Source organism: Microcaecilia unicolor, chromosome 3, assembly GCF_901765095.1.
Source record: "Microcaecilia unicolor chromosome 3, aMicUni1.1, whole genome shotgun sequence".
Taxonomy (NCBI): Eukaryota; Metazoa; Chordata; class Amphibia; order Gymnophiona; family Siphonopidae; genus Microcaecilia; species Microcaecilia unicolor.
The window spans coordinates 351,069,277-351,092,300 of record NC_044033.1 but is presented as its reverse complement, the minus strand read 5'-3'; the positions used below and the strand labels follow the sequence as shown (position 1 = coordinate 351,092,300).

General features: G+C 42.8%; 1 protein-coding gene across 2 annotated transcripts in view; it reads left to right on the top strand.

The window, feature by feature from the left end:
* Positions 1–22,689, top strand: part of PEX3 (peroxisomal biogenesis factor 3) — an 85,989-nt gene extending 63,300 nt beyond the window's left edge. The window contains exons 7-12 of one of the 2 annotated variants that reach the window (XM_030198493.1): positions 101–155; positions 4,527–4,695; positions 7,731–7,801; positions 8,913–9,035; positions 19,015–19,111; positions 22,168–22,689. In XM_030198493.1, the coding sequence (XP_030054353.1) occupies positions 101–155; positions 4,527–4,695; positions 7,731–7,801; positions 8,913–9,035; positions 19,015–19,111; positions 22,168–22,251 (599 nt within the window). In that variant the 3' untranslated portion in view covers positions 22,252–22,689. The remainder of the gene's footprint in view (positions 1–100; positions 156–4,526; positions 4,696–7,730; positions 7,802–8,912; positions 9,036–19,014; positions 19,112–22,167) is intronic. The other variant, XM_030198494.1, reaches the window with a different exon arrangement.
* Positions 22,690–23,024: the final 335 nt, after the last annotated feature.

Below are 23,024 nucleotides of genomic sequence, written 5' to 3'. Positions count from 1 at the left end.
TTAATCACGATTACAAATTTTGATTGAAATGCAGCCCTAATTTTAATAAACTTTGCTTGAGGAGCTGTGACAACTAATAGATATTTTTTTCTCTCACTAGGGTTGACTGAGTTGATAACGGTAGTAAAACGAGCTGTTCAGAAAATTTTGGGAAGGTAAATACCATTTGTTATCTCATGGGGCTATTCTGTTTGAGTTTTATCATGTCTAGTGCTCACCCTGATAGAGTTAAATAAATCTTTGTTACCCAGGACTGGATAAGAAAAGGACTGGTATCAGAAAAGTAGAGGCTGACTACTACTACTACTACTATTTAGCATTTCTATAGCGCTACAAGGTATACTGGATTCACGGCTGAAATTCCCCAGGCCTATCTTAACAAGCCTTGGTGGTCTAGTTGGCCTCTTCAGGGACAGGAAACACCCCCACCCCACACACACACACACACACACACTTTCCTGCCTGGTGCTGCTGCTGATTTAAAATGGCTGCCAGGACTTCCTGCAGCAGCCTCGTGAGACTGCTGCGGGAGGTCCTGGCTGCCACATTAAGATTTGCTTATGCTGGTGCCAGTCTCAAAATGGCTGCCAGGATCTCCCACGGCAGTCTTGGCAGCCATTTTAAACCAGGACTGGTACTGGGCAGGGAAGAGTGGGGGTGCATTCCTGCACCTAAAGAGGCCACTAGACCGCCAGAGCTTGTTAAGGTAGGCCTGGGGATGGCCAGCTCAGCAGGGGAACTCATCGTTTTTGGGGGGTGGGCAGTCAGGTGGTTCTGGGGGGAGCAAAGAGTGATCATGGGGGCTGGAGGGGAGATGGCAGAGAGTTTCAGTTCAAAGGAAAATACACTGGCATTTTTGGCCAAAAGGCTGGTTTTGGTGCTGAAACCGAAATTCAGTCGGCCTCTACACAAAAGCACTCTTGACTTCCATAGAGAGAAACTATAAATATTTAGTCTGTGCAGAAGGATTTAAAGTAAGCTTCATTCTTATGTGCAAAACATATGGAGAGCCTCATGGCTCTATCAGAAAAGGATGCATTTCAGGAATTACTGTGTGTGCTTCAGGTGCTTGGTAGTTCCACTTCCATTGCCAAAATAATTACGAAAGAATTTGTCTGCTGTCATAGCTTGCAGATGGAAGAGAGAAATAATATATTTTATGTCAAGGAATCTTTCAGCTTTCTTCACTGACTGAGCCACATGAAAACAGTATCTATTTATTTCCTACATTTGATAATACCACAAATAGATCCAGTACTGGCGACTAAGCGGTTTACAACATAAAAGAAAGTAAGTGCTGATAAAGGGGGAGAGTGGTTAGATGAGGGAGGAGAGGAAGGTACAGAGAGAAGAGAAGAGGAAAGCTAAGGAGGAGAGGGGTGAAAGAAAGAAGAGAAGTTTTAAGAAGAGCCTTAAAAGAAACAAGTAGCATATCTAAGAAGAGGGAGGGTATTCCAAAAGCTGTAGTGGACAGGATGCTGGGCTCGATGGACCTTTGGTCTTTTCCCAGTGTGGCATTACTTATATACTTATGTAGGGCCGAGGTAGCTGAAGACTGTATCATGTGTGAGTGAAAGATGCGAAACAGAGGGAAGAAGGGATGCAGAGCAGATTATCTGAGGCAGAGCAAAGGGGAGAGTAAGGGATCAGGAGCTTATGCAGGTGGGCAGGGGCGGAAGGGGACTGACCTTTGAAGACCAACATAAGCAACTTATAGTGGAAACTTGCAGAGACAGGAAGTTGGTGTTCAAAACAAAGCAGAGGGATGACATCTTTGGGGTATGAGCCCTCTGTGTGTTGAGCCACTGCTGTTGCCTGCCCTTTTTTACGCTTTTGTAACTGGAACTTATAAATGGTGTTTGTGTTTGGGATGCATTAAGATTTGATATGTCAGTTTTTTTTTAATGAACAGCCTTTGTTGCTATTTGTGCTTTTTTAAAGAGAGGGAAATAGGGCAGTGGGCATTCTGTGAAATGAGCCCTATGTTGTCTTCATGACACATAATGGCTGCATTACTAGACAACACGCTAAACCACATCAATATCCATTAAGAAAACATGCTTTCTTCATTTCCAAATATTTTATTGCAAATAAGGAACTTAGTTTAGATAAGTGAAGTCGAGAATTGCAAATTTTATTCTTTAAGTTTCGTAAACAACAAAAATCAAACAGTTCATTGTATGCATAAAACAGCCCAAATAAGCAACCGTACTTTGCAAATATGAAGGTAGAAAAATACTCTACTAAGGAAACGTGGCACCGTTAAAAAATAAATAAATTACAGTAATACAATGCTTCTGTTACTTTAAACATGTCTCATTCTCCCTTTAAAGAAGTGCACACGAGGGCTTAACCTTAAACATACCTCTTACATAGGGGGTACTTCTGAACACATTGTGTGGCTCTGGTCCACCTGCTATAGGTAAACACAGATGGGGCGTTCGAGTTCTCCGCTTGATAGCGGATTTTTTTTTAACATATACCTCTGGTGCACCTGCACCAGCTGCCTACTCTCCAACTTGGTTACCAATGGTAATATGCACGCTATCAGGCTTATTTCCGAAAGAGAAGGGCGCCCATCTTTTGACACAAATTGCAAGAATTGCAAGATGGGCGTCCTTCTCACAGGGTCGCCCAAATCGGTATAATCGAAAGCCGATTTTGGGCGTCCCCAACTGCTTGCCATTGCGGGGACGACCAAAGTTCCCGGGGGAGTGTTGGAGGCCTAGCGAAGGTGGGACTGGGGTGTACTTAACACATGGGCGTCTTCGACCCATAAAAAGAAGGGCATCCCTGACGAGCACTTGGACAACTTTACTTGGTCCTTTTTTTTGTTACGACCAAGCCACGAAAAGGTGCCCGAACTGACCAGATGACCACCGGAGGGAATCCCCTTACTTCCCCAGTGGTCACTAACCCCCTCCCACCCTGAAAAAAATTCTTTAAAAATATTTTTTGCCAGCCTCAAATGTCATACTCAGGTCCATCGCAGCAGTATGCAGGTCCCTGGAGCAGTTTTAGTGGGTGCAGTGCACTTCAGACAGGCGGACCCAGGCCCCTCCCCCCCACCTGTTACATTTGGGATGGTAAATGTGAGCCCTCCAAAACCCACCACAAACCCACTGTACCCACATCTAGGTGCCCCCTTCACCCATTAGGGCTATGGAGGTGGTGTACAATTGTGAGTAGTGGGTTTTGGGGGAGGGGGGTTGGGGGGCTCAACCTACAGGGTAAGGGAGCAGTTTACCTGGGAGCATTTTATGAAGTCCACTGCAGTGCCCCCTAGGATGCCCAGTTGGTGTCCTGGCATGTTAGGGGGACCAGTGCACTATGAATGCTGGCTCCTCCCATGACCAAAGGGCTTGCATTTGGTCGTTTCTGAGATGGGCATCCTCAGTTTCCATTATCGCCGAAAATCAGAAACGGCCAAGTCTAAGGACGACCATCTCTAAGGTCGACTTGTATTTCCAGATTTGGGCGTCCCCAACCATATTATCGAAACGAAAGATGGGCGTCCATCTTGTTTCGATAATACGGGTTTCCCTGCCCCTTCACAGGGACGTCCTGCGAAGACGTCCTCAGAAAAACCTGGGTGTCCCTTTTGATTATGCCCCTCCACATGTACTCCAGGAAATTGTGCCAAAAAAAATCTAAATAATGTTCCCATCCACCCCTTTCTATTTCATCAGAATGCTTTTCATGTTTCACTATACTCATTTTGAGACTGTCATCCAACCTAAAGAAGTAAGGTGTGCCTTTGAAAGCTTGTCAGAAATGTATTAAGTTAGTCCAATAAAAAGATGTCACCTTATTTTCCCTGGTTTTTTAAAAAATTATTAATTATTATCACATTCAAGGAGGAAGTGCTGCTAACAGGGGCGGACTGACAGTGATCTGGGCCCTCAGGCAAAAAGGGGTCATGGGTCCCTAAGCATCTATCAAAAGTGATTAAACTAAACTAGATAGAGGTTAAAGCACAGTGGGCCCCTTACTGTTGTGGGCCCTTGGGCACTGCCCTATCGTCTCAATGGTCAGTCTTCCAGTGGCTGGCAATATATGCTGATAGTGAGTCACAGGGCTACTACTACTTTGGAAGGGATCAGGAGCAGTAGGGTGGTGAGGACTAAATTCTTTCAGTTGAACTTGGACTCCAGTAGCCTGTCGAGGCCCAAAGTGAATACTGCTGTACCTTTTTGACCTGGAGGCGACAGTCCCTCCTTAATTTATAGGTCAGGTTATGTTGCTATGTTGCTGTCTCAGATCCTAGTACTGATGATAAAAGGAGGGAACTAGTGTGACTGCATCTAGGAGAGGGAAGATGAGAGAGGACTTGTTAAAGAGTAGGGAGGGGTAAGTCTGTGCCTGTATCCATAGTGTAACAAATCAGTCTATGAGCTGTGTATACAAAACTCTAGTTTTGAATCACCTTAAAAGGAATAAAGTTATTTAAAATATGCATGGACATAGTTTCCAAACAACAGTTCATCTTAAGCTTTTGTCACTTATATTTTTATTTAATTGAACAGTGTATCTCTTAAACATGCGCTGTCACTTTTGGAATTGGAGCAGACACTGAAAGAAGTGCAGAAAGAAGTGGAACAGAACCAGGATTCATCATCTACTGAGAGGGACAGTGGCAGATCACCTCTGTGCCGCTTCATGATGCCTAATGAGGAGAACCCTTTAACAACGCAGGTAGAATTTTCACACAGCCTTATACATAGGAGGCTTCGGGTCATTTTAATCCTTATTTCACAGATATCCCTAACCCTGTGGCAGGCTAACTTCAGTTGGACCAATTATTTTTAAAGTTTGTTGCTTCGTTGTATCACAAAGGTTCAAGCAGTTTATATAGGAAATGCAAATAAACACTTTTTAAAAATCCCTCACAGTTTGACACTTTCTAAAATCATCATTTGATTCATTTTTAGCAGGGTGGTAAATTTATGTTTACGTTGTAACTTGATTGGTAGTTGCTGGTGGAATTAGAATTGATCATTTTTGCTAGGTTTTTTTTTTTTTTGTCTGCTGATGTTCCCAGGAGGGTAACAGTGTTTTTCTCTATCAGCGTGTGACAGAGCAGAACAACCTTGCAGCTTTTCAAGCATAATGCATGGTTGCGGTATTAAGCAGATATGCATTTAGGCAGCTAGTGGCAGTCCTGTGTTTGAGGAGGCTGAAGTAGAGGAGCAGGGGGAAAAGATGGGTGTGAAGAGAGGGGTGCTAGGCTATATAGGCACTTCTCGTCCTTTATCCACCTGCCCTCTGGGAACTACTAGTTCAAATTTCCATCCTAACAAAAATAGTTTCCAGCCTTTGGTGTTGTAGCTTGATTGTCTGCTCAATGTCTTTTTTTTTTTTAAACTCATTCTCTCCCCAGCTCTGTATTTAGTTTTTTCTTTTCCTTCTTTATCTCAGCAAATATTTTAATCCGTTCTTTTCCTCTTATGCCCCCATTTTGCTTTGTCTTATTTTGCTGTCCTTCCAATCTTCTCTCCTTGCACTGTTTCTCCATCTTTCTCTTCTGCCTTATAACTCTGGATTCCTTCCTCTTCCCAATCGAGGATCCTGTCCTCCATTCCCTGTTAATTAGTCCCCCTTTCACCTCTTTCTCCTTTTCTCTGTCACCTCATCTCGCTTTCTTCTTTTCTCAATCTTGCTCACTTCCTCTTCATCCCAATCCTTTAGCTTGCCTCTTTTTCTTCTGTCTCATATACGTGCACTTGCTGTCTTCTCTCACTGTCCCCTTCCATAAAACACTCGCTTCACATAGTCACACTATAAGTACATAAGTATTACCATACTGGGAAAGACCAAAGGTCCATCAAGCCCAGCATCCTGTTTCCAACAATGGCCAATCCAGATCACAAATACCTGGCAAGATCCCAAAAAAGTACAAAACATTTTATACTGCTTATCCCAGAAATAGTGGATTTTCCCCAAGTCCATTTAATAACGGTCTATGGACTTTTCCTTTAGGAAGCTGTCCGAACGCTAAGCTAACCGCCTTTACCACATTCTCTGGCAATGAATTCCAGAGTTTAATTACACATTGAGTGAAGAAACATTTTCTCCGATTCATTTTAAATTACTACATTGTAGCTTCGTCGCATGCCCCCTAGTCCTAGTATCTTGTTCCCCTTTCAGCCCAGTCTTTGGATGTCCTCCTTGTGGAATTACATATATGCTTACTTATCCCTCTGACATCCCCACTCCTCAGCAGCAAGCAACGCTGCCTGGTCTTTGTCTTAGTATCTGCGCTAATCTCAGCGTGTACTGTTAGTATTGCATACGCCAACTCCAGCTCTTGCTTGCCATCCTGAGTTTTGGGGAGGTGGCTTCTGAGATTAGTGTTTTGTCTGTGTAGGTATGTGTCCCCCTAATAACTTTTGCTTGGTGTCCTGTCCACACCAGACTTTATTGAGTCTTTATGACTATTTTGACATGTTCTGAATTGGGGGGGGGGGGGGGGGGTGTTTCTCATCCAGACATATGCATGGACTGTGCAGACCCGTGTGTCCCAGAAAAAAAAGGCTCCATATAGTTCTGGATTGAACTTGTCGCTTGCCTTCATTTTCTTACTGCCATGAGCATATAATAAAAGAGTTGGAGCCTGTCTATACTTTGTTCTTGCAGTAAATCTAATTTTAACAAACGAGTAAAGGGAAAGCAAATCCAGCAGTGTTTGGGCAAAGGCCAAAGGAAGATGAATAGTTCCTTTTCAGTCTTGCATTTTTATTCTTTCCCACCCAGTGGAATGCTGGACAGAAATTATGCGTTAAGGGTTAAGAATGTTTGTCTTATCAAGACTGTCTGAGAGCAGAATAACTAAAACCTTTACAGAATGGGATCAAACATGGCATGGGGGAAAAAAACAGGTTTGAAAATGGGCCAGATTTGGACCTCAAGGACCCAGAAAAATAAAATCCATAAAAAATGACCCAGTGTGTTTCTATGGGAGAGGCAGTTCTGTAGCTCCAGTATAGAGTTGTTGATACAGTGAAACATAACAGGAAATTGCTCTTTTTAAATGGCCTCTTCCCTCTCCTCTCCCAGTTACACAGGTATGCATTCCCCCCCCCCCCCCCCCCCCCACCTCCCAATCTTCAGATACACACTTGAATACATACATAGACAGAAATACTTAGAGTTGGAAATAATTCTTGAGACATGGTCTGTATGCTTTCCCCATTGCCACACCCCTATCACTGCAGGGTTGGCTTGTGAATTTCATCTTGTAAAGTCTACTGTGACTGAACTATATAGCTTTCTTAATCATTGCTATGTGTCCAGTGGCTAACCTGTGTAAGTTTGCTGCTGGTTGCTGTGTGTATGGCCACTAGTGGTAAAGCACAGCAATATCTGTTTTCTTGGAACAGTGACATATTGTGGTGAAACTGTATAATCCATCCTTTGAAATCTGTTAACATCTAGTGGTTAGATATATGATAAATTTGGTTTCATTTGATTATTTTCCAAACCAATGCAGTGTTTGATAACCAGTCCTTTGAAACAGCCTCTCTCCTCCAGGCTAGAAAGACAGAGACAACAAAGATACAAACACACATGCACACTGGACAACATTTCATAAGCCATCTTCTGTGTAGTTTCTCTACTTGTTTCTGTATATGCTTACATCTGTTTCCAGGGGACTCCTGTTGTACCATTCTGGCCATAGCACTTGCTTTAAATACATTGTAAGTGTTACATCACAGTGTTTGATTTCCTAGGCCTGTGGACTTACAGAAAAAGATGTCATTACAATTAAACTACTGAATGAAACTAGAGACATGGTGGAAAGGTAAGAGCGGTATGCTACCATGGACAGTTAGTACCACAGTAACTACACAGTTCAGTTTTATTCTACTTGTACTGTAATTGAATTTTCTATACCACCTTTCAACCAAAAGTAATAGTGATTTACAATATAAAACATCATTCAATTTAACATCAATAAATAAAATAGAGGAATCCATTAAAATAAAAATCAAGGCAAGTGCAGTAAAAAAAATTATATAAAAAAAAAACCACACAAGAAAGACTAGAATAATAGATATTGTAGGCTACCAGTGGCATCTATTTATTTTGCTCACCTGTCACAGCCCAGGTCGGTCACTTAAGTGGGTGGTATCAAAAGCCAGGTAAAGAAAAGGCCTACTTTTAAACTTCTTGAAAAAAAGATTCCTTCTGAAGAGACACTGGAAAAGGAAAGGGGTAAGAAAAAAAATGCTGTTTATCTAGTAGACTCAAACTGTGCTTGAGGGACAGAGGAAGTGACGAGCAGGTTTTCCCAATCGAGAGCACAGAGAATGGCACGCAGCATAAGGGATAAGGAGAGCTGATAAGTACAGTGGTACTCCATCTGGGATAATAGCTATGGGCAAAACTCTGCCCATTCATCATGGCTGAAAATATGTACACAATTTGCTCTCCATTTCTTCAAGCACAGTCCCCAACTTCAGTAGTTGAGATTGGCAAAGCAGTGTTGGATTTAGAGAGAAGTGCCTGCATCATGGATGTGTTGTAATTTATCATGTGCCACCATCCTGTATACAAATTTAGTTAAAAACAGAATATTATTGGTATATAGTAAGTAGACCAAACACATAATTAGTAAGCAATCTTTGTTTTTTAAAAGAGCCTTTTGGATAGTTAAGAATTTATCTGAAGGGAAATATCTTTTCTTTTAATGTGTTTACCTTCTTAGGAAAGCAAGTAAGGGGAAAGTATGTGCCCCAACATAAATATATTTAGTTATCTGACCACTTTTGTAATTCCCATACTCACTTTTATGTAATTGGTTACCAGTCACATCACTATGGTTGGTTTTGCATGAGTCCCTGCCCTGCCTGGTTTGAACATTTTTATTACTTGATTTTATAGTTATTTCCCTGTTTTATGTCTCTCTGCAGTCCAGATTTCAGCACAGTTTTGAACTCATGCTTAAACAAAGGATTCAGTCGACTTCTAGACAATATTGCAGAGTTTTTTAGACCTACTGAGCATGATCTAAATCAAAGCAACTCTATGAATAGGTAAACCCTTATTTTTAAATGTATTTGATTGAACTTCTCCTGTGTGATGTAGAAGCTTGCAGCAAATATCAGTTTTGAATGAACATTGGAGAGGCCAGTGCTGTGTATCCAAATGAGAGAGCCCCATCCCCCCAAAAGTGTTCTGTGATTTAGAGAGTTTGAGATCTGGGTGAAAAGAAACACTGAGAATGAATGCAGATTATACTGACCCATATTTCCTTAGCATTGGCAGAAGAAGAATCAAGGGATGTGTGGGTTATGACCATCTACAAACAGGTGGAGATAGAGAGTACCAAACTGAACTCTGCCACATAGGATAGTTTTTGCCTTGGTCAGTCAGTATTCTTTATCTCCAGCAAGTGGTGGATGGTCTCTCACATGCTCCTGGTTTCTCCTGCTTCTGTGGCTTCTGTTCCGGGTTACCTGATTGAATTGAGCTTGGTGGTATCTAAGCCGGTAGAGGTGCCTGACTTGGGGTACACCTAGTAATGCTAGGTTCCTTCCCCTCTTTCTCCTCTCGCCTGCCACTTCCTCCTCCTCCTCATAGAACTTTGAAAAATAAAATGTTGGAAGAGAGCAGCTTTCTGCTTATGTGACATTCTGGAGAAGAGAGGGTGTTTCTGCGCTCCTGCAGCTGTCTAGATTCAGCCACCTGATCAGAGTCAGAAAGCCTATGGGTACCGGTAAGGCCAGCAAAATTGTGAGCATGAACTTTCATTCTTCCCTTCTCAGGTTTGTGCTGTTCGAGTAAGTGCATCTACGGCAGTACAGTATTTCTTTTTGAGCCTGTGTGAGGGTTTGCTTGTGTTTTTGGAACAGTACCGTTGGGCCAGCGCGGGAGTGGTTTTGGCACACTTTTTTACAGTACCGCTCTTCAGTCGGGAGCAGCCATATTGGTCACAGGGTGCAATAATGGATTGTTCTTTCTCGTTTTCTGTCTTCGTACCTTTTGGGCCGTTGTGGTACAAACAGCACCAGTTTCCTTGATTAGAAGATGATTTTTAGTCTACCTTTATGGTTCTGAGTTTTGGCTTCTCATATGGCGAATTCCCACACAGAAGCCTGGACCTTGCTGCTCCCAGGTCACGCTCAGCTTCTTTGCTGCCCTTGTAGCCTTCTCTGTCACCTGCCTTTTCAGTCTGCAGCTCGCTTCTCTTTACGAGGCCATGGCTATGCTAGAGTGAGCTGTCCTCTTTTCCTTGAGGAGTGTATTTCCTTCTTGCCTCGAGCTAAGGGGCAACATCTCCTCACGGTTGCCAGGTCTGCTCTTTCCTGGCTGCATTGGCAGCCTTCAGCTTGTGCCTGCATTTGCATGAGCATTTGCTGCCCTCTGCTGCGTTTACTCCAGGTTCTCGATTGCAGGGTTCCTTCTTTTGGTAGCTGTGGCTCTATGCCACTTGGACTGATGTTTCTCATTTCTGATGCAGGGACAGCTGGTGGTCCATGTCTTAATTAGCATCTAGTGGTATGCTGCTGCAACAGCCACCTTCGGGGCACGTCAGTCATCCCGGCATGGCCTCCTTAAGGCAGCGATCCCATGTAGCGTCGGGAGCCTTAAACTCCTAGTTGTCCGATCTGTTTTTCGGTTCCTTGCAGCATTGTCAGCCTTCAGATCCCAAATGCATTGGTGGACTTTGACTTCAGCATTTAGCAGCATTTCCACCTCGCAGCTGTCTACACATTTAGCCACCTTGGAGGTCTTCCAGCATGGGCAATCATCCTTCAGATTATTTAGTGCTTGCACGATTGGCCTTCAAGCTGCTTTAGCCTTGCGGCTCAAAGTAGGTGCCAGGTGACATACCCCATGGGCATGTGGCAGGTGCAGCCTTCTGGTTTTTTTGTTGCTGATTGGCAGAAGACAGTTTGTGGCACCTTCACTGGCCTCTTCATGGCAGCTTTTCTGAGACCCTCCTATTGGGGGCTACGCAGGCTGCCTGGCCTCGCTGTCCACTGCATACTGTCAGGTTCTTGCTGTCTCGAGTGCCCTCTCTGCTGGGCAGGTTGCGTGGTTGTCTTTTTGCTTCTATAGGCACTCCTTTGCTGTTAGCAGATCCAGCTGTGTCAGCCTCCAGCAGTTCATGTGGTCATTGTCAGCCTTTGCCTACAGTGACAGCTTCAGCTCCAGCTCAGCGCATGGCTATGGCTGCTTGGCTAGCTCATGTCTCTTATGGAAATTGGCAGAATTTGGCTCTTTCACGGCTGTTGAGCTTCTTCCATTGATACATGTAGAGCATTGCTCCATCACTGTCTGTACAGCACGGTTTCCCCTTTCCACATGTTGCGCTGCTCAGTATTTGGCTGTGGAGTTTGGTTCTGGATACACCCAGTGGCCACATCACCATATTTGTCAGGGTCCACTCATGCTTTGCTATTCCCAGTCTCAGTTCGGTTCTGTCTCGGGATGCCATTTCCAGTTTCCTATCTGTCAATTGGAACAGCTCCATATTTGAATGGGGAGCAACCCCCCCCCTCCCCACCACCTTTTTTTCTGTGTGGAACGCAGCCCTAGTCCTGACTCTGAACAGGACTTAATGTGCTGAGCCTTATATACCTGGTGAGCGCAGCTCTAGCTATAACCGTTGAGCTCAGCTTAGCACCATATACAGTGGGGGAAATAAGTATTTGATCCCTTGCTGATTTTGTAAGTGTGCCCACTGACAAAGACATGAGCAGCCCATAATTGAAGGGTAGGTTATTGGTAACAGTGAGAGATAGCACATCACAAATTAAATCCGGAAAATCACATTGTGGAAAGTATATGAATTTATTTGCATTCTGCAGAGGGAAATAAGTATTTGATCCCTCTGGCAAACAAGACCTAATACTTGGTGGCAAAACCCTTGTTGGCAAGCACAGCGGTCAGACGTCTTCTGTAGTTGATGATGAGGTTTGCACACATGTCAGGAGGAATTTTGGTCCACTCCTCTTTGCAGATCATCTCTAAATCATTAAGAGTTCTGGGCTGTCGCTTGGCAACTCGCAGCTTCAGCTCCCTCCATAAGTTTTCAATGGGATTAAGGTCTGGTGACTGGCTAGGCCACTCCATGACCCTAATGTGCTTCTTCCTGAGCCACTCCTTTGTTGCCTTGGCTGTATGTTTTGGGTCATTGTCGTGCTGGAAGACCCAGCCACGACCCATTTTTAAGGCCCTGGCGGAGGGAAGGAGGTTGTCACTCAGAATTGTACGGTACATGGCCCCATCCATTCTCCCATTGATGCGGTGAAGTAGTCCTGTGCCCTTAGCAGAGAAACACCCCCAAAACATAACATTTCCACCTCCATGCTTGACAGTGGGGACGGTGTTCTTTGGGTCATAGGCAGCATTTCTCTTCCTCCAAACACGGCGAGTTGAGTTCATGCCAAAGAGCTCAATTTTTGTCTCATCTGACCACAGCACCTTCTCCCAATCGCTCTCGGCATCATCCAGGTGTTCACTGGCAAACTTCAGACGGGCCGTCACATGTGCCTTCCGGAGCAGGGGGACCTTGCGGGCACTGCAGGATTGCAATCCGTTATGTCGTAATGTGTTACCAATGGTTTTCGTGGTGACAGTGGTCCCAGCTGCCTTGAGATCATTGACAAGTTCCCCCCTTGTAGTTGTAGGCTGATTTCTAACCTTCCTCATGATCAAGGATACCCCACGAGGTGAGATTTTGCGTGGAGCCCCAGATCTTTGTCGATTGACAGTCATTTTGTACTTCTTCCATTTTCTTACTATGGCACCAACAGTTGTCTCCTTCTCGCCCAGCGTCTTACTGATGGTTTTGTAGCCCATTCCAGCCTTGTGCAGGTGTATGATCTTGTCCCTGACATCCTTAGACAGCTCCTTGCTCTTGGCCATTTTGTAGAGGTTAGAGTCTGACTGATTCACTGAGTCTGTGGACAGGTGTCTTTCATACAGGTGACCATTGCCGACAGCTGTCTGTCATGCAGGTAACGAGTTGATTTGGAGCATCTACCTGGTCTGTAGGGGCCAGATCTCTTACTGGTTGGTGGGGGATCAAATACTTATTTCCCTCTGCAGAATGCAAATAAATTCATATACTTTCCACAATGTGATTTTCCGGATTTAATTTGTGATGTGCTATCTCTCACTGTTACCAATAACCTACCCTTCAATTATGGGCTGCTCATGTCTTTGTCAGTGGGCACACTTACAAAATCAGCAAGGGATCAAATACTTATTTCCCCCACTGTATGCCAGTTGGGCACTGATCTATTTTTGCCTGGTGAGCATGACTCCATCTCTGTATGTTGAACGCAGCTCCGTCACTGAATGTCTGTCTGTCTGTCTCTGAATTTAGTGCACAGCTCCCTCTCTCTGCGTAGAGTGTGGCACCATCTATGGCTGTGGGGCACTGCTCCATCTGGGATAATCAGCAAGGCTCCATCAGTGACTAGGGATCAAAGCGCTATCTTGGGATGGGGAGCATGGCTGCTTCTCTGCTTTTTCCATATCACTGCAGTACAGTTGGCTTCATCTCTATCTATAGGACACAACTTTCTCCTGGGTTTTGGGGCACGGCTCCTTCTCTGCATGTATGCCCAACTCCACCTCTGAGTGCAAGGTGAGGTTTCATTGCAGGAAGTGGATTGCCTTCTTCCTCTGGTTATGCCTTATAGCTTCAACCTTGGAGTTGCCCAGAGCTCCGTGTCTGGATGCGTAGTTCAGGTCCATCTTTAATTACAGAGCACAGCTCCTTGTCTGGCTGTGGGTGCAGCTGCATATCTGGATAAGGAGCACTGCTCCATTCATGGAGGTGGAAGTGCACCCGTCTCTGAACATGTACAGTAGCTTTGATGCTATTCCATATCTGACTCAGACTGGTCTTGTCCTTGTCATCTGTGATTTTCCCGCTGTGTTGGGGAATCTGTTCTAGCTGGGAAGCGCACCTCTGGTGTTCTATAGTGCACAGCTCGGCCCTTTTTGTGCAGAATGTTGCTAACGCGTCATTTCATCTCATCCTATATCTGCAGGGTTCTGCTTGGCTCCAAGCCTGGGGTGTAGTCTCACTCTATCCTGGGCCTCAGCCCTATCGTGCGACAAGATCCTCCCCGTCTTACATTGGAGTTCTCCTGTGCGCCTTCATGCTCAAACTGGCTCCATCTCTGCATGGTCAGCCTGACTCCAGCTGAGCACTTTGTGCTTGGTTCCATCGCTAATTTGAAATTCTGGCAGTATTCTGTGCAGATCCCTTATTCGTGTCTTGATGCAGCCCTGCCATTGTTGCCTGTGGTGGTATCCACATTTCCATTAATCAGCAATTGTTTCTTCCATTCCTCCGGAGGAAAATCGTCCTGGGAGTTTCAATGTGCTTCTTTATATTGTAGTTACCACGGTCCTTTCTTGTACCTTCAGGTCATCAATGGATGTTGGGCATAGTTTTCCTTCAAGCTACTAGTGGGCCCCAGTCAGGGCAATGCAGCCATAGCTCGCTGGAGTTGGGTGCCTATTGCTTGGGTGTATGCCCTCTGGGCACTTCTCCTCTTCACTCTCTTCTATGAAGGGCCCCTACTTGGTCCTTGTGATGCACGTTTTCTAGACTTTGTCCAGTTGATGGTTTCGGCTAGGTCTAAGGCACCCTTTGGGGCGTCTGTTCTTTCCATAGCTGTGTCTGGTTCCTACCCTACTTAGACTGCTTTGCTACACTCCACAAGTCTCTGGATTCATCTGCTGCTAATGATAAAGGAAAAATTACCTTACCTGATAATTCTTTCCTTTAGTCACAGCAAACGAATCCAAAATCCCACCCTTTCACAAAGTTGACACTATCTGTTCAGTCTGTTTTGTTACTTAGGTTTCTTGCTGTGGTTGCCTGTGCATACATAGTTCTGCTAGTTGACAGGTTTATACCTCATTTCTTTGAGGAGGGAATCAATAGAAATAGAATAAAATAAAACATATAAAAGAAAATAAGATGATACTTTTTTTATTGGACTAATACATTTTTTGATTAGCTTTTGAAGGTAGCCCATCTTCGTCAGATCAGAAATGCTTGCCTTATTATTCCTTCTGCTTTGTTTATGAGAAATATTGACTGACCAAGTAGCATACCATCCTATGTGGCAGAGTTTAGTTTGGTACTATCTCTATCTGCTGGTAGATGGTCATAACCCACAAGTCTCTGGATTTGTCTGCTGTGACTAAAGGAAAGAAAATTATCAGGTACAACATAATTTTTCTTTACAGTCTTTCAGTCCTGATGAAATGAAAAAGTAAGATAGTTTTTATATATCCATCATCAATGGTGGATCATATTAAAGCATAATATCTACATATGCACAGTGCATCCCTGATGCCAGAAGCAGCCCCACTCTGTGACTGCAACCTAAGACCTTAATAGTGCCGCCTCAGTCTTCACACCCTTTTGTGTATATTATCCCTTATTACTTTTTGAATATTTCTATAATTATTCCCCATTGAAAGCACAGAGTATGTTTTGTGAATCAGCTAAACCAACTCCTTGAATGTGTGTTGATTTTTCAGTTGTATTTTTTTAGATAGTGGATGCCATACTGGGAACGACCAAAGGTCCATCAAGCCCAGCATCCTGTTTCCAACAGTAGCCAATCCAGATCACAAATACCTGGCAAGATCCCCCCCAAAAGTACAAAACATTTTATACTGCTTATCCCAGAAATAGTGGATTTTCCCCAAGTCCATTAAATAATGGTCTATGGACTTTTCCTTTAGGAAGCCGTCCAGACCTTTTTAAAACTCTGCTAAACTAACCGCCTTTACCACATTCTCTGGCAGTGAATTCCAGAGTTTAATTACACGTTGAGTGAAGAAACATTTTCTCCGATTCGTTTTAAATTTACTACATTGTAGCTTCATCTTATGCCCCCTAGTCCTAGTATTTTTGGAAAGCATAAACAGACGCTTCACATCTACCCGTTCAACTCCAGTCGTTATTTTATAGACCTCTATCATATCTCCCCTCAGCCGCCTTTTCTCCAAACTGAAGAGCTCTAGCCTCTTTAGCCTTTCCTCATAGGGAAGTCGTCCCATTCCCTTTATCATTTTCGTCGCCCTTCTCTGCACCTTTTGTAATTCCTCGATATCTGTTTTGAGATGTGGCGACCAGAATTGGACACAAAATTCGAGGTGTGGTCGCACCATGGAGCGATACAAAGGCATTATAACATCCTCATTTTTGTTTTCCATTCCCTTCCTAATAATACCTAACATTCTATTTGCTTTCTTAGCCGCAGCAGCACACTGGGCAGAAGGTGTCAACGTATCAACAATGACAGCTAGATCCCTTTCTTGGTCTGTGACTCCTAACGTGGAATCTTGCATGACGTAGCTATAATTCAGGTTCCTCTTTCCCACATGCATCACTTTGCATTTGCTCACATTAAACATCATCTGCCATTTAGACGCCCAGTCTCGTAAGGTCCTCATGTAATTTTTCACAATCCTCCTGCCATTTAACAACTTTGAATAATTTTGTGTCATCATCAGATTTAATTACCTCACTAGTTACTCCCATCTCTAGGTCATTTATAAATATGTTAAAAAGCAGTGGCCCCAGCACAGACCCTTGGGGAACCCCACTAACTACCCACTAAATACTGACCATTTAACCCTACTCTCTGTTTTCTATCTTTTCACCAGTTTTTAATCCACAATAGAACATTACCTCCTATCCCATGACACTCCAGTTTTCTCTGGAGTCTTTCATGAGGTACTTTGTCAAACGCCTTCTGAAAATCCAGATACACAATATCAACCAGCTCACCTTTATACACGTTTGTTCACCCCTTCAAAGAAATGTAGTAGATTGGTGAGGCAAGATTTCCCTTCACTAAATCCATGTTGACTTTGTCTCATTAATCCGTGCTTTTGAATATGCTCTGTAATTTTGTTCTTTAATAATAGTCTCTACCGTTTTGCCCAGCACCGACGTCAGACTCACCGGTCTATAATTTCCCGGATCTCCTCTGGAACCTTTTTTAAAAATCGGCATTACATTGGCCACCCTCCAATCTTCCGGTACCACGCTCGATTTTAAGGATAAATTACATATTACTAATAGCTCCACAAACTCATTTTTTAGTTCTATCAGTACTCTAGGATGAATACCATCCGGTCCAGGAGATTTGCTACTCTTCAGTTTGTAGAACTGCCCCATTACATCCTCCAGGTTTACAGAGAATTCATTAAGTTTCTCTGACTCATCAGCTTCGAATACCATTTCTGGCACCGGTATCCCACCCAAATCTTCCTCGTTGAAGACCAAAGCAAAGAATTAGTTTAATCTCTCCGCTACGGCTTTGTCTTCCCTGATCGCCCCTTTTACTCCTCGGTCATTTAGCGGTCCAGTCGATTCTTTTGCCAGCTTCCTACTTTTAATATACCTAAAAAAAAATTTTACTATGTGTTTTTGCCTCCAGCGCAATCTTTTTTTCAAAGTCCCTCTTAGCCTTCCTTATCATCGCTTTGCATTTGACTTGACATTCCTTATGCTGTTTCTTATTATTTTCAGTCAGTTCCTTCTTCCATTTTCTGAAGGATTTTCTTTTAGCTCTAATAGCTTCCTTCACCTCACTTTTTAACCACGCCAGCTGTCGTTTGGTCTTCCGTCCTCCTTTTTTAATATGCGGAATACATTTGGCCTGGGCTTCAAGGATGGTGTTTTTGAACAGCATTCCCGCCTGATGTAAATTTTTGACCCTCGCAGTCGCGCCTCTAAGGTTTTTTTCACCGTTCTTCTCATTTTATCATAGTCTCCTTTTTTAAAGTTAAACGCTAGTGTATTTGATTTCCTATGTATACTTACTTCAAAGCTAATATCAAACCCAATCATATTATGATCACTGTTATCAAGCAGCCCCAGCACCATTACCTCCCGCACCAGATCATGTGCTCCACTAAGGACTAGGTCTGGAATTTTTCCTTCTCTCGTCGGCTCCTGTACCAGCAGCTCCATAAAGCAGTCCTTGATTTCATCAAGGAATTTTACCTCCCTAGCGTGCCCCGATGTTACATTTACCCAGTCAATATCAGGGTAATTGAAATCACCCATTATTATTGTGTTGCCAAGTTTGTTTGCGTCCCTAATTTCCTTTAACATTTCTACATCCGCCTGTTCATCCTGGCCAGGCGGACGGTAGTACACTCTTCTCACTATCCTTTTCCCCTTTACACATAGAATTTCAATCCACAGTGATTCCAAGAAGTGGTTTGTTTCCTGCAGAATTTTCAATCTATTTGATTCAAGGCTCTCGTTAATATACAATGCTACCCCTCACAAGTCTAGTGTTGTATGTGCTTTTTCTTTTGGCTTTCACTGTCATTTAACTGTGTATATTAAAAATGCAGATTGTATAGTGAATGAGGGCTAAAGTAGATATAGAGGCATATTTTCAAAGCACTTAGACTTACAAAGTTACATAGTAAGCTATGGAACTTTGTAAGTCTAAGTGCTTTGAAAATGAGCCTCTATATAATGTCCAGTGTCAGGGGATTTTCCGTTATAGACAAACAGGGAGACGATGCAGAAAGCAGTGTGCTAGAGCCGCTGACCGCACACTGGGTTCCTATTAAAAAGATAATTGGCACAAGATGCAGTAATATGTGTATATTCAAATTACTGTTGCGTTAAAATCGCGGCAGTAATCCACAGCTCATTGCCAAATGTTACCCTTCTTGTCAGTGCGTGAACTGCAGTTGGCTCAGGCACTGACAGAAAGGGTGACATTTAAAAAAAAAAAATTGTTGTGGCAATCTGCGTTGGCCCCAAGTGTCCTGTCAACTGCCCCCTGATCCCCAACTTAAATACTTCACTGGTGTCTAGTGTCCCTTCCTCATGGACCCCAACTGTAAATAAATCCCACCTTTTCCTGGTGTCTAGTACACCCACACCTACACCCTCTGATCCTGACTCTTCCAAATTTAAAAATAAATAACAAAACCTCTTACTGTTTCAATGAAGTTTGTTCCATATTTCTGATTTCCTTTTGTTCTGTGCAGTCTTTCTAGTGTTGCTCTTCCATTAGCCAAAATAATTCCAATAGTAAATGGACAGATCTATTCGGTCTGCAGTGAAATGCCGAGCCACTTCGTTCAGGTAAGATACCAATAACTAGGGCTGGTCTGAATTATCTTGTTCTGTACTGCCACGCAGAAGGGTCTCTGCTTTTGATCTCCAAACCGGGTTTTGTGAACCATTTAGGGTTATATCTTTCACAACCCTTGAGTTTGGGGGAGGGGGTAGTCATGGCCATCAACAAGGGTCACACCTGGTGGCCAGTAAGAGTCCCATGATGCAGGTTTCTAGGAACAGCCCTGAGCCATGGCTCCTGGCCTCAGGACTGTTTGCTGCAATGACCAGGCTCGGAAGAGTGGGAGGATCTATTAAAATATGGGAAAATCTCCAGGTAGCTGGGAATTGAATACTCATGGCATTGATTTAAGGTAGAAGAAAGTTCCATCTTTGTCCTATCAGGCATCCTTCTTCCAATAAACAGATTCCAGTATCATGAAAAGAAGCAGTTATGCCTCAGACTGGTCACAAAAGTGGTTTACATTCTGGAGGGACAAAGGCAGGATCCTGGTTTATGGTAAAGTAGATTATCAATCTAAAGCTGCAATGACCACCTCAGGAATTCCTTACAATGGAGTTGATTGAACCCATTTAAGAAAACCTTGCTATTTTGAAGAATATCCAGATCACTTTTTATTTAATTCTTTTAGACTGCCTTTTCATCCAATAGTGGATAACCAAAGCAGTCTATATCAAAATATGTATTGCTTCTGAAAGCAGCAATTAGAGATGCAGCTGTACCACCATGCCTGTAGAATCTCGCCTTAGTTTTGAGCACTATTTCAGGATTTGCCGACATGTGTATGGGTGGAGCCTCTCCTTTCCACTGTATAACTACACATGGGAGGCATAAATATTTTTCCTACTGTGTACTCTTAATGTTTTTTATACATGCTTGGAATTCAGTTTCAGGAGAGTCTTGTTGAATTAGTAGTTAATACTGCAAGCTGTAAATGGTAGTGTGGATAGTCAGTTTGAAGGATATAGCTGCCTCTGCACGATGGTAGTATGTTGTTGGCTCTTCTAAAGATGATTTGCTAAACCCACTCACCCATTCTCCTGACTCCCCTCCCACTTACCTCAGATAAAGTTAAACTGGGAAAGAGTCTTCTCCACTTCCAACTCATACATATTGAGGCAACGAAGTATATATACCCTTCCAGCGTATTCACCTTTTAGTGTCTTGCACACTAATTGAAATGCATTAAAACAGTGCATGTTCCTTATATCTACATATCTTACCCCAGAATAGCCAAGTGAAAAATTAAATTTTGGAGGGAGGGAGGGGATATAACATTTTTGTTAGGCTGGCTTGTGGGAGGGATGAGCTTAACTACTTTTTTTATAAGGAAGAAAAGACCTCGGTAGTCGCTGGCAACTGAACAATTTGCACAACACATTGTTTTCTGTGGATAATAACTGTTGCCCTATCTGACTCCAATGTTGTCGTTCATCAGTCAAAAGCCCAATAATTTCTAAATCTATGTGAATGCTCAACAAAGGTTCAAAAAGAAAGAGCACTTTTCTTGACAACTGATACAATATCCCAATGGTAGCTGCCATTTCACCCTCCGGGCTCTTCAGGGGATTGAGAATTGTGGTCCAGTTTGGCTCTTTCATGGCTGCATTTTTAGTGCTGGAAGTGTGCACACAAAAGTGGCAAACTGAAGCACATTTCTCAATCCCCAGATGAGGCCAGAGGGTGAAACAGCAGCCCCCATTGGGATTTTGTATCAGTTGTTAAGATAAGTACTCTTTCTTTTTGAATCTTTCACAACCGTTCACCTTGATTTGGATATTATTGGTAGGAGGATTTTGACTGATCAATGACATTGGAGTCTGATAGAGCAACATCTAATCTTATCCACAGAAAACAATGTGCTGTGCAAGTTGTTTAAATGGCAGAACATAATCCGAATCAGTTACCTGCTGCTAGGGTCCATCTTAAGAGTCAGCACTCAAGAAAAAGATCTAGGTGTGTAGACTATAAACTGAAAACGTCTGCCCAGTGTGTGGCAGCGGCCAAAAAAGCAAACAGGATGCTAGGAATTATTAGGAAAGGGATGCAAAATAAGACCAAGAATATTATAATGCCTCTGTATTGTTTCCTGGTGCGACCTCAACTTGAGTATCGCGTTCAAGTTCCGGTCGCCGTATCTCAAAAAAGATAGGGCGGAATTAGAAAAGGTTCAACGAAAAGTAACCAAAATGATGATAAAGGGGATGGGACTCCTCCCATTTGAGGAAAGGCTAATGAGGTTAGGGCTGTTTAGCTAGGAAAAGAGACAGCTGAGCGGAGGATATGATTGAGGTCTATAAAATCCTGAGTGGTGTAGAATGGGTAAAAGTGAATCAATTTTTCACTCTTTCAAAAAGTACAAAGACCAGCGGACACTCAATGAGATTGCATGGAAATACTTTTAAAACAAATAGGAGGAAACATTTTTTTATTCAAAGAACTGTTAAGCTCTGGATCTCACTGTTGGAGGATGTGGTAACAGCGGTCAGCATATGTAGGTTTAAAAAAGGTTTGGACAAGTTCCTGGAGGAAAAAGTCCATAGCATGTTATTGAGATTGCCCTGGGATTAGTAGCATGGAATGTTGCTACTGACTGGGCTCCTATTTGTGACCCGGATTGGCTACATTTGATCTGATGCAGTATGGCTGTTTTTAATGTTCTTTCATATAAATTAAGAGTTAAGCTCATCATTCACATTTTTTTTGCTGGAGGCATTATTTCTCCTTTTTTGTGTTATCTTAATGAATATTTACTTACCAAAAAAAAAATTCATATAGGCCAGGTCTCCAAACGAAATAGTAAGTGGGTTATTGGAACATTTGTTGAGAACATGACCAAATAAAAGCTTTTTGGGGGGGCGGGGATTTCTATATGCAACATCGACATGGTTCTTAGTATGTACATTTGAAGTCTTTTTGCCATGGACTCAAATATCTGTTTAGGACCAGAATGTTTTTTTTATTCCATCAGCCATATTATGATCTTGAGTTACAGTTTTACACCAGTACCAGTGTCTATTGTAAAAAGTAGTCCTCTTTACTCTAATCAATGTCCTTCTAGGATCTGCTGCTGATGGAACAAGTCAAAGATTTTGCTGCTAATGTTTATGAAGCTTTCAGCACTCCTCAGCAGCTGGAGAAATGATGGCATTTATGTAAGCAGACACTACGGCTATGCTTCCTTTCCACCAAACATAAAAAATTATAAAATGCTTTTATTATACATCAATGGTTACAGAACAGATGTAGTACATCCTGTCAAACTGCACAACGCATGAGAATAATATATTTTGAGGAAAATGCCAAACTGCAACAGTGACTGATGTGATAATTCAGCTGGTGACAGGAACAGATCTAACGAGAGACGACAGCCAGTACTATTTACAGTGGAATTCTCCTTTGGATAATTACTGGATACAACTGTATGCCTTGTTTTAAACTGATAGACAAGAGCCCGAGCAGCATTTCATCATCATGCTTTGCTTTGTACAGCCAGCAACAAGTCAAACTTATTTCTTACTTTTCTGTTTAAATGATCAAGGCAAGAATAAAACGTATAGTGCTGTTGGGTTTTGCTAGTGTACCTTTTGCACTTTTTCATTGACTAGATCCTTTTAGATCTAATGTTCCTTCCCCTTCTCAAGGCTGCTGTTCTAAAACCTTCCTGAGGCATCTGAATGGTTGAGTATTGGGAGTTACTTAATCTGTAGCCCACAGCTTTCCAGTCTGGCTCAAGGGCTTTTTGGGTTTACCCTTCCTTTACTAAATTCACAAGTGTGTTACAAATGTTACAGGGTAGACTAGAGCTCTAAAATGCAGTATGAGAAAAACCATATAAAACAATCATCTTTTTGTACCATTTCCCACAGTAAGTAACTACTTGATGTTTCTCCTTTTGTACTTGACTGCATTGCTTTA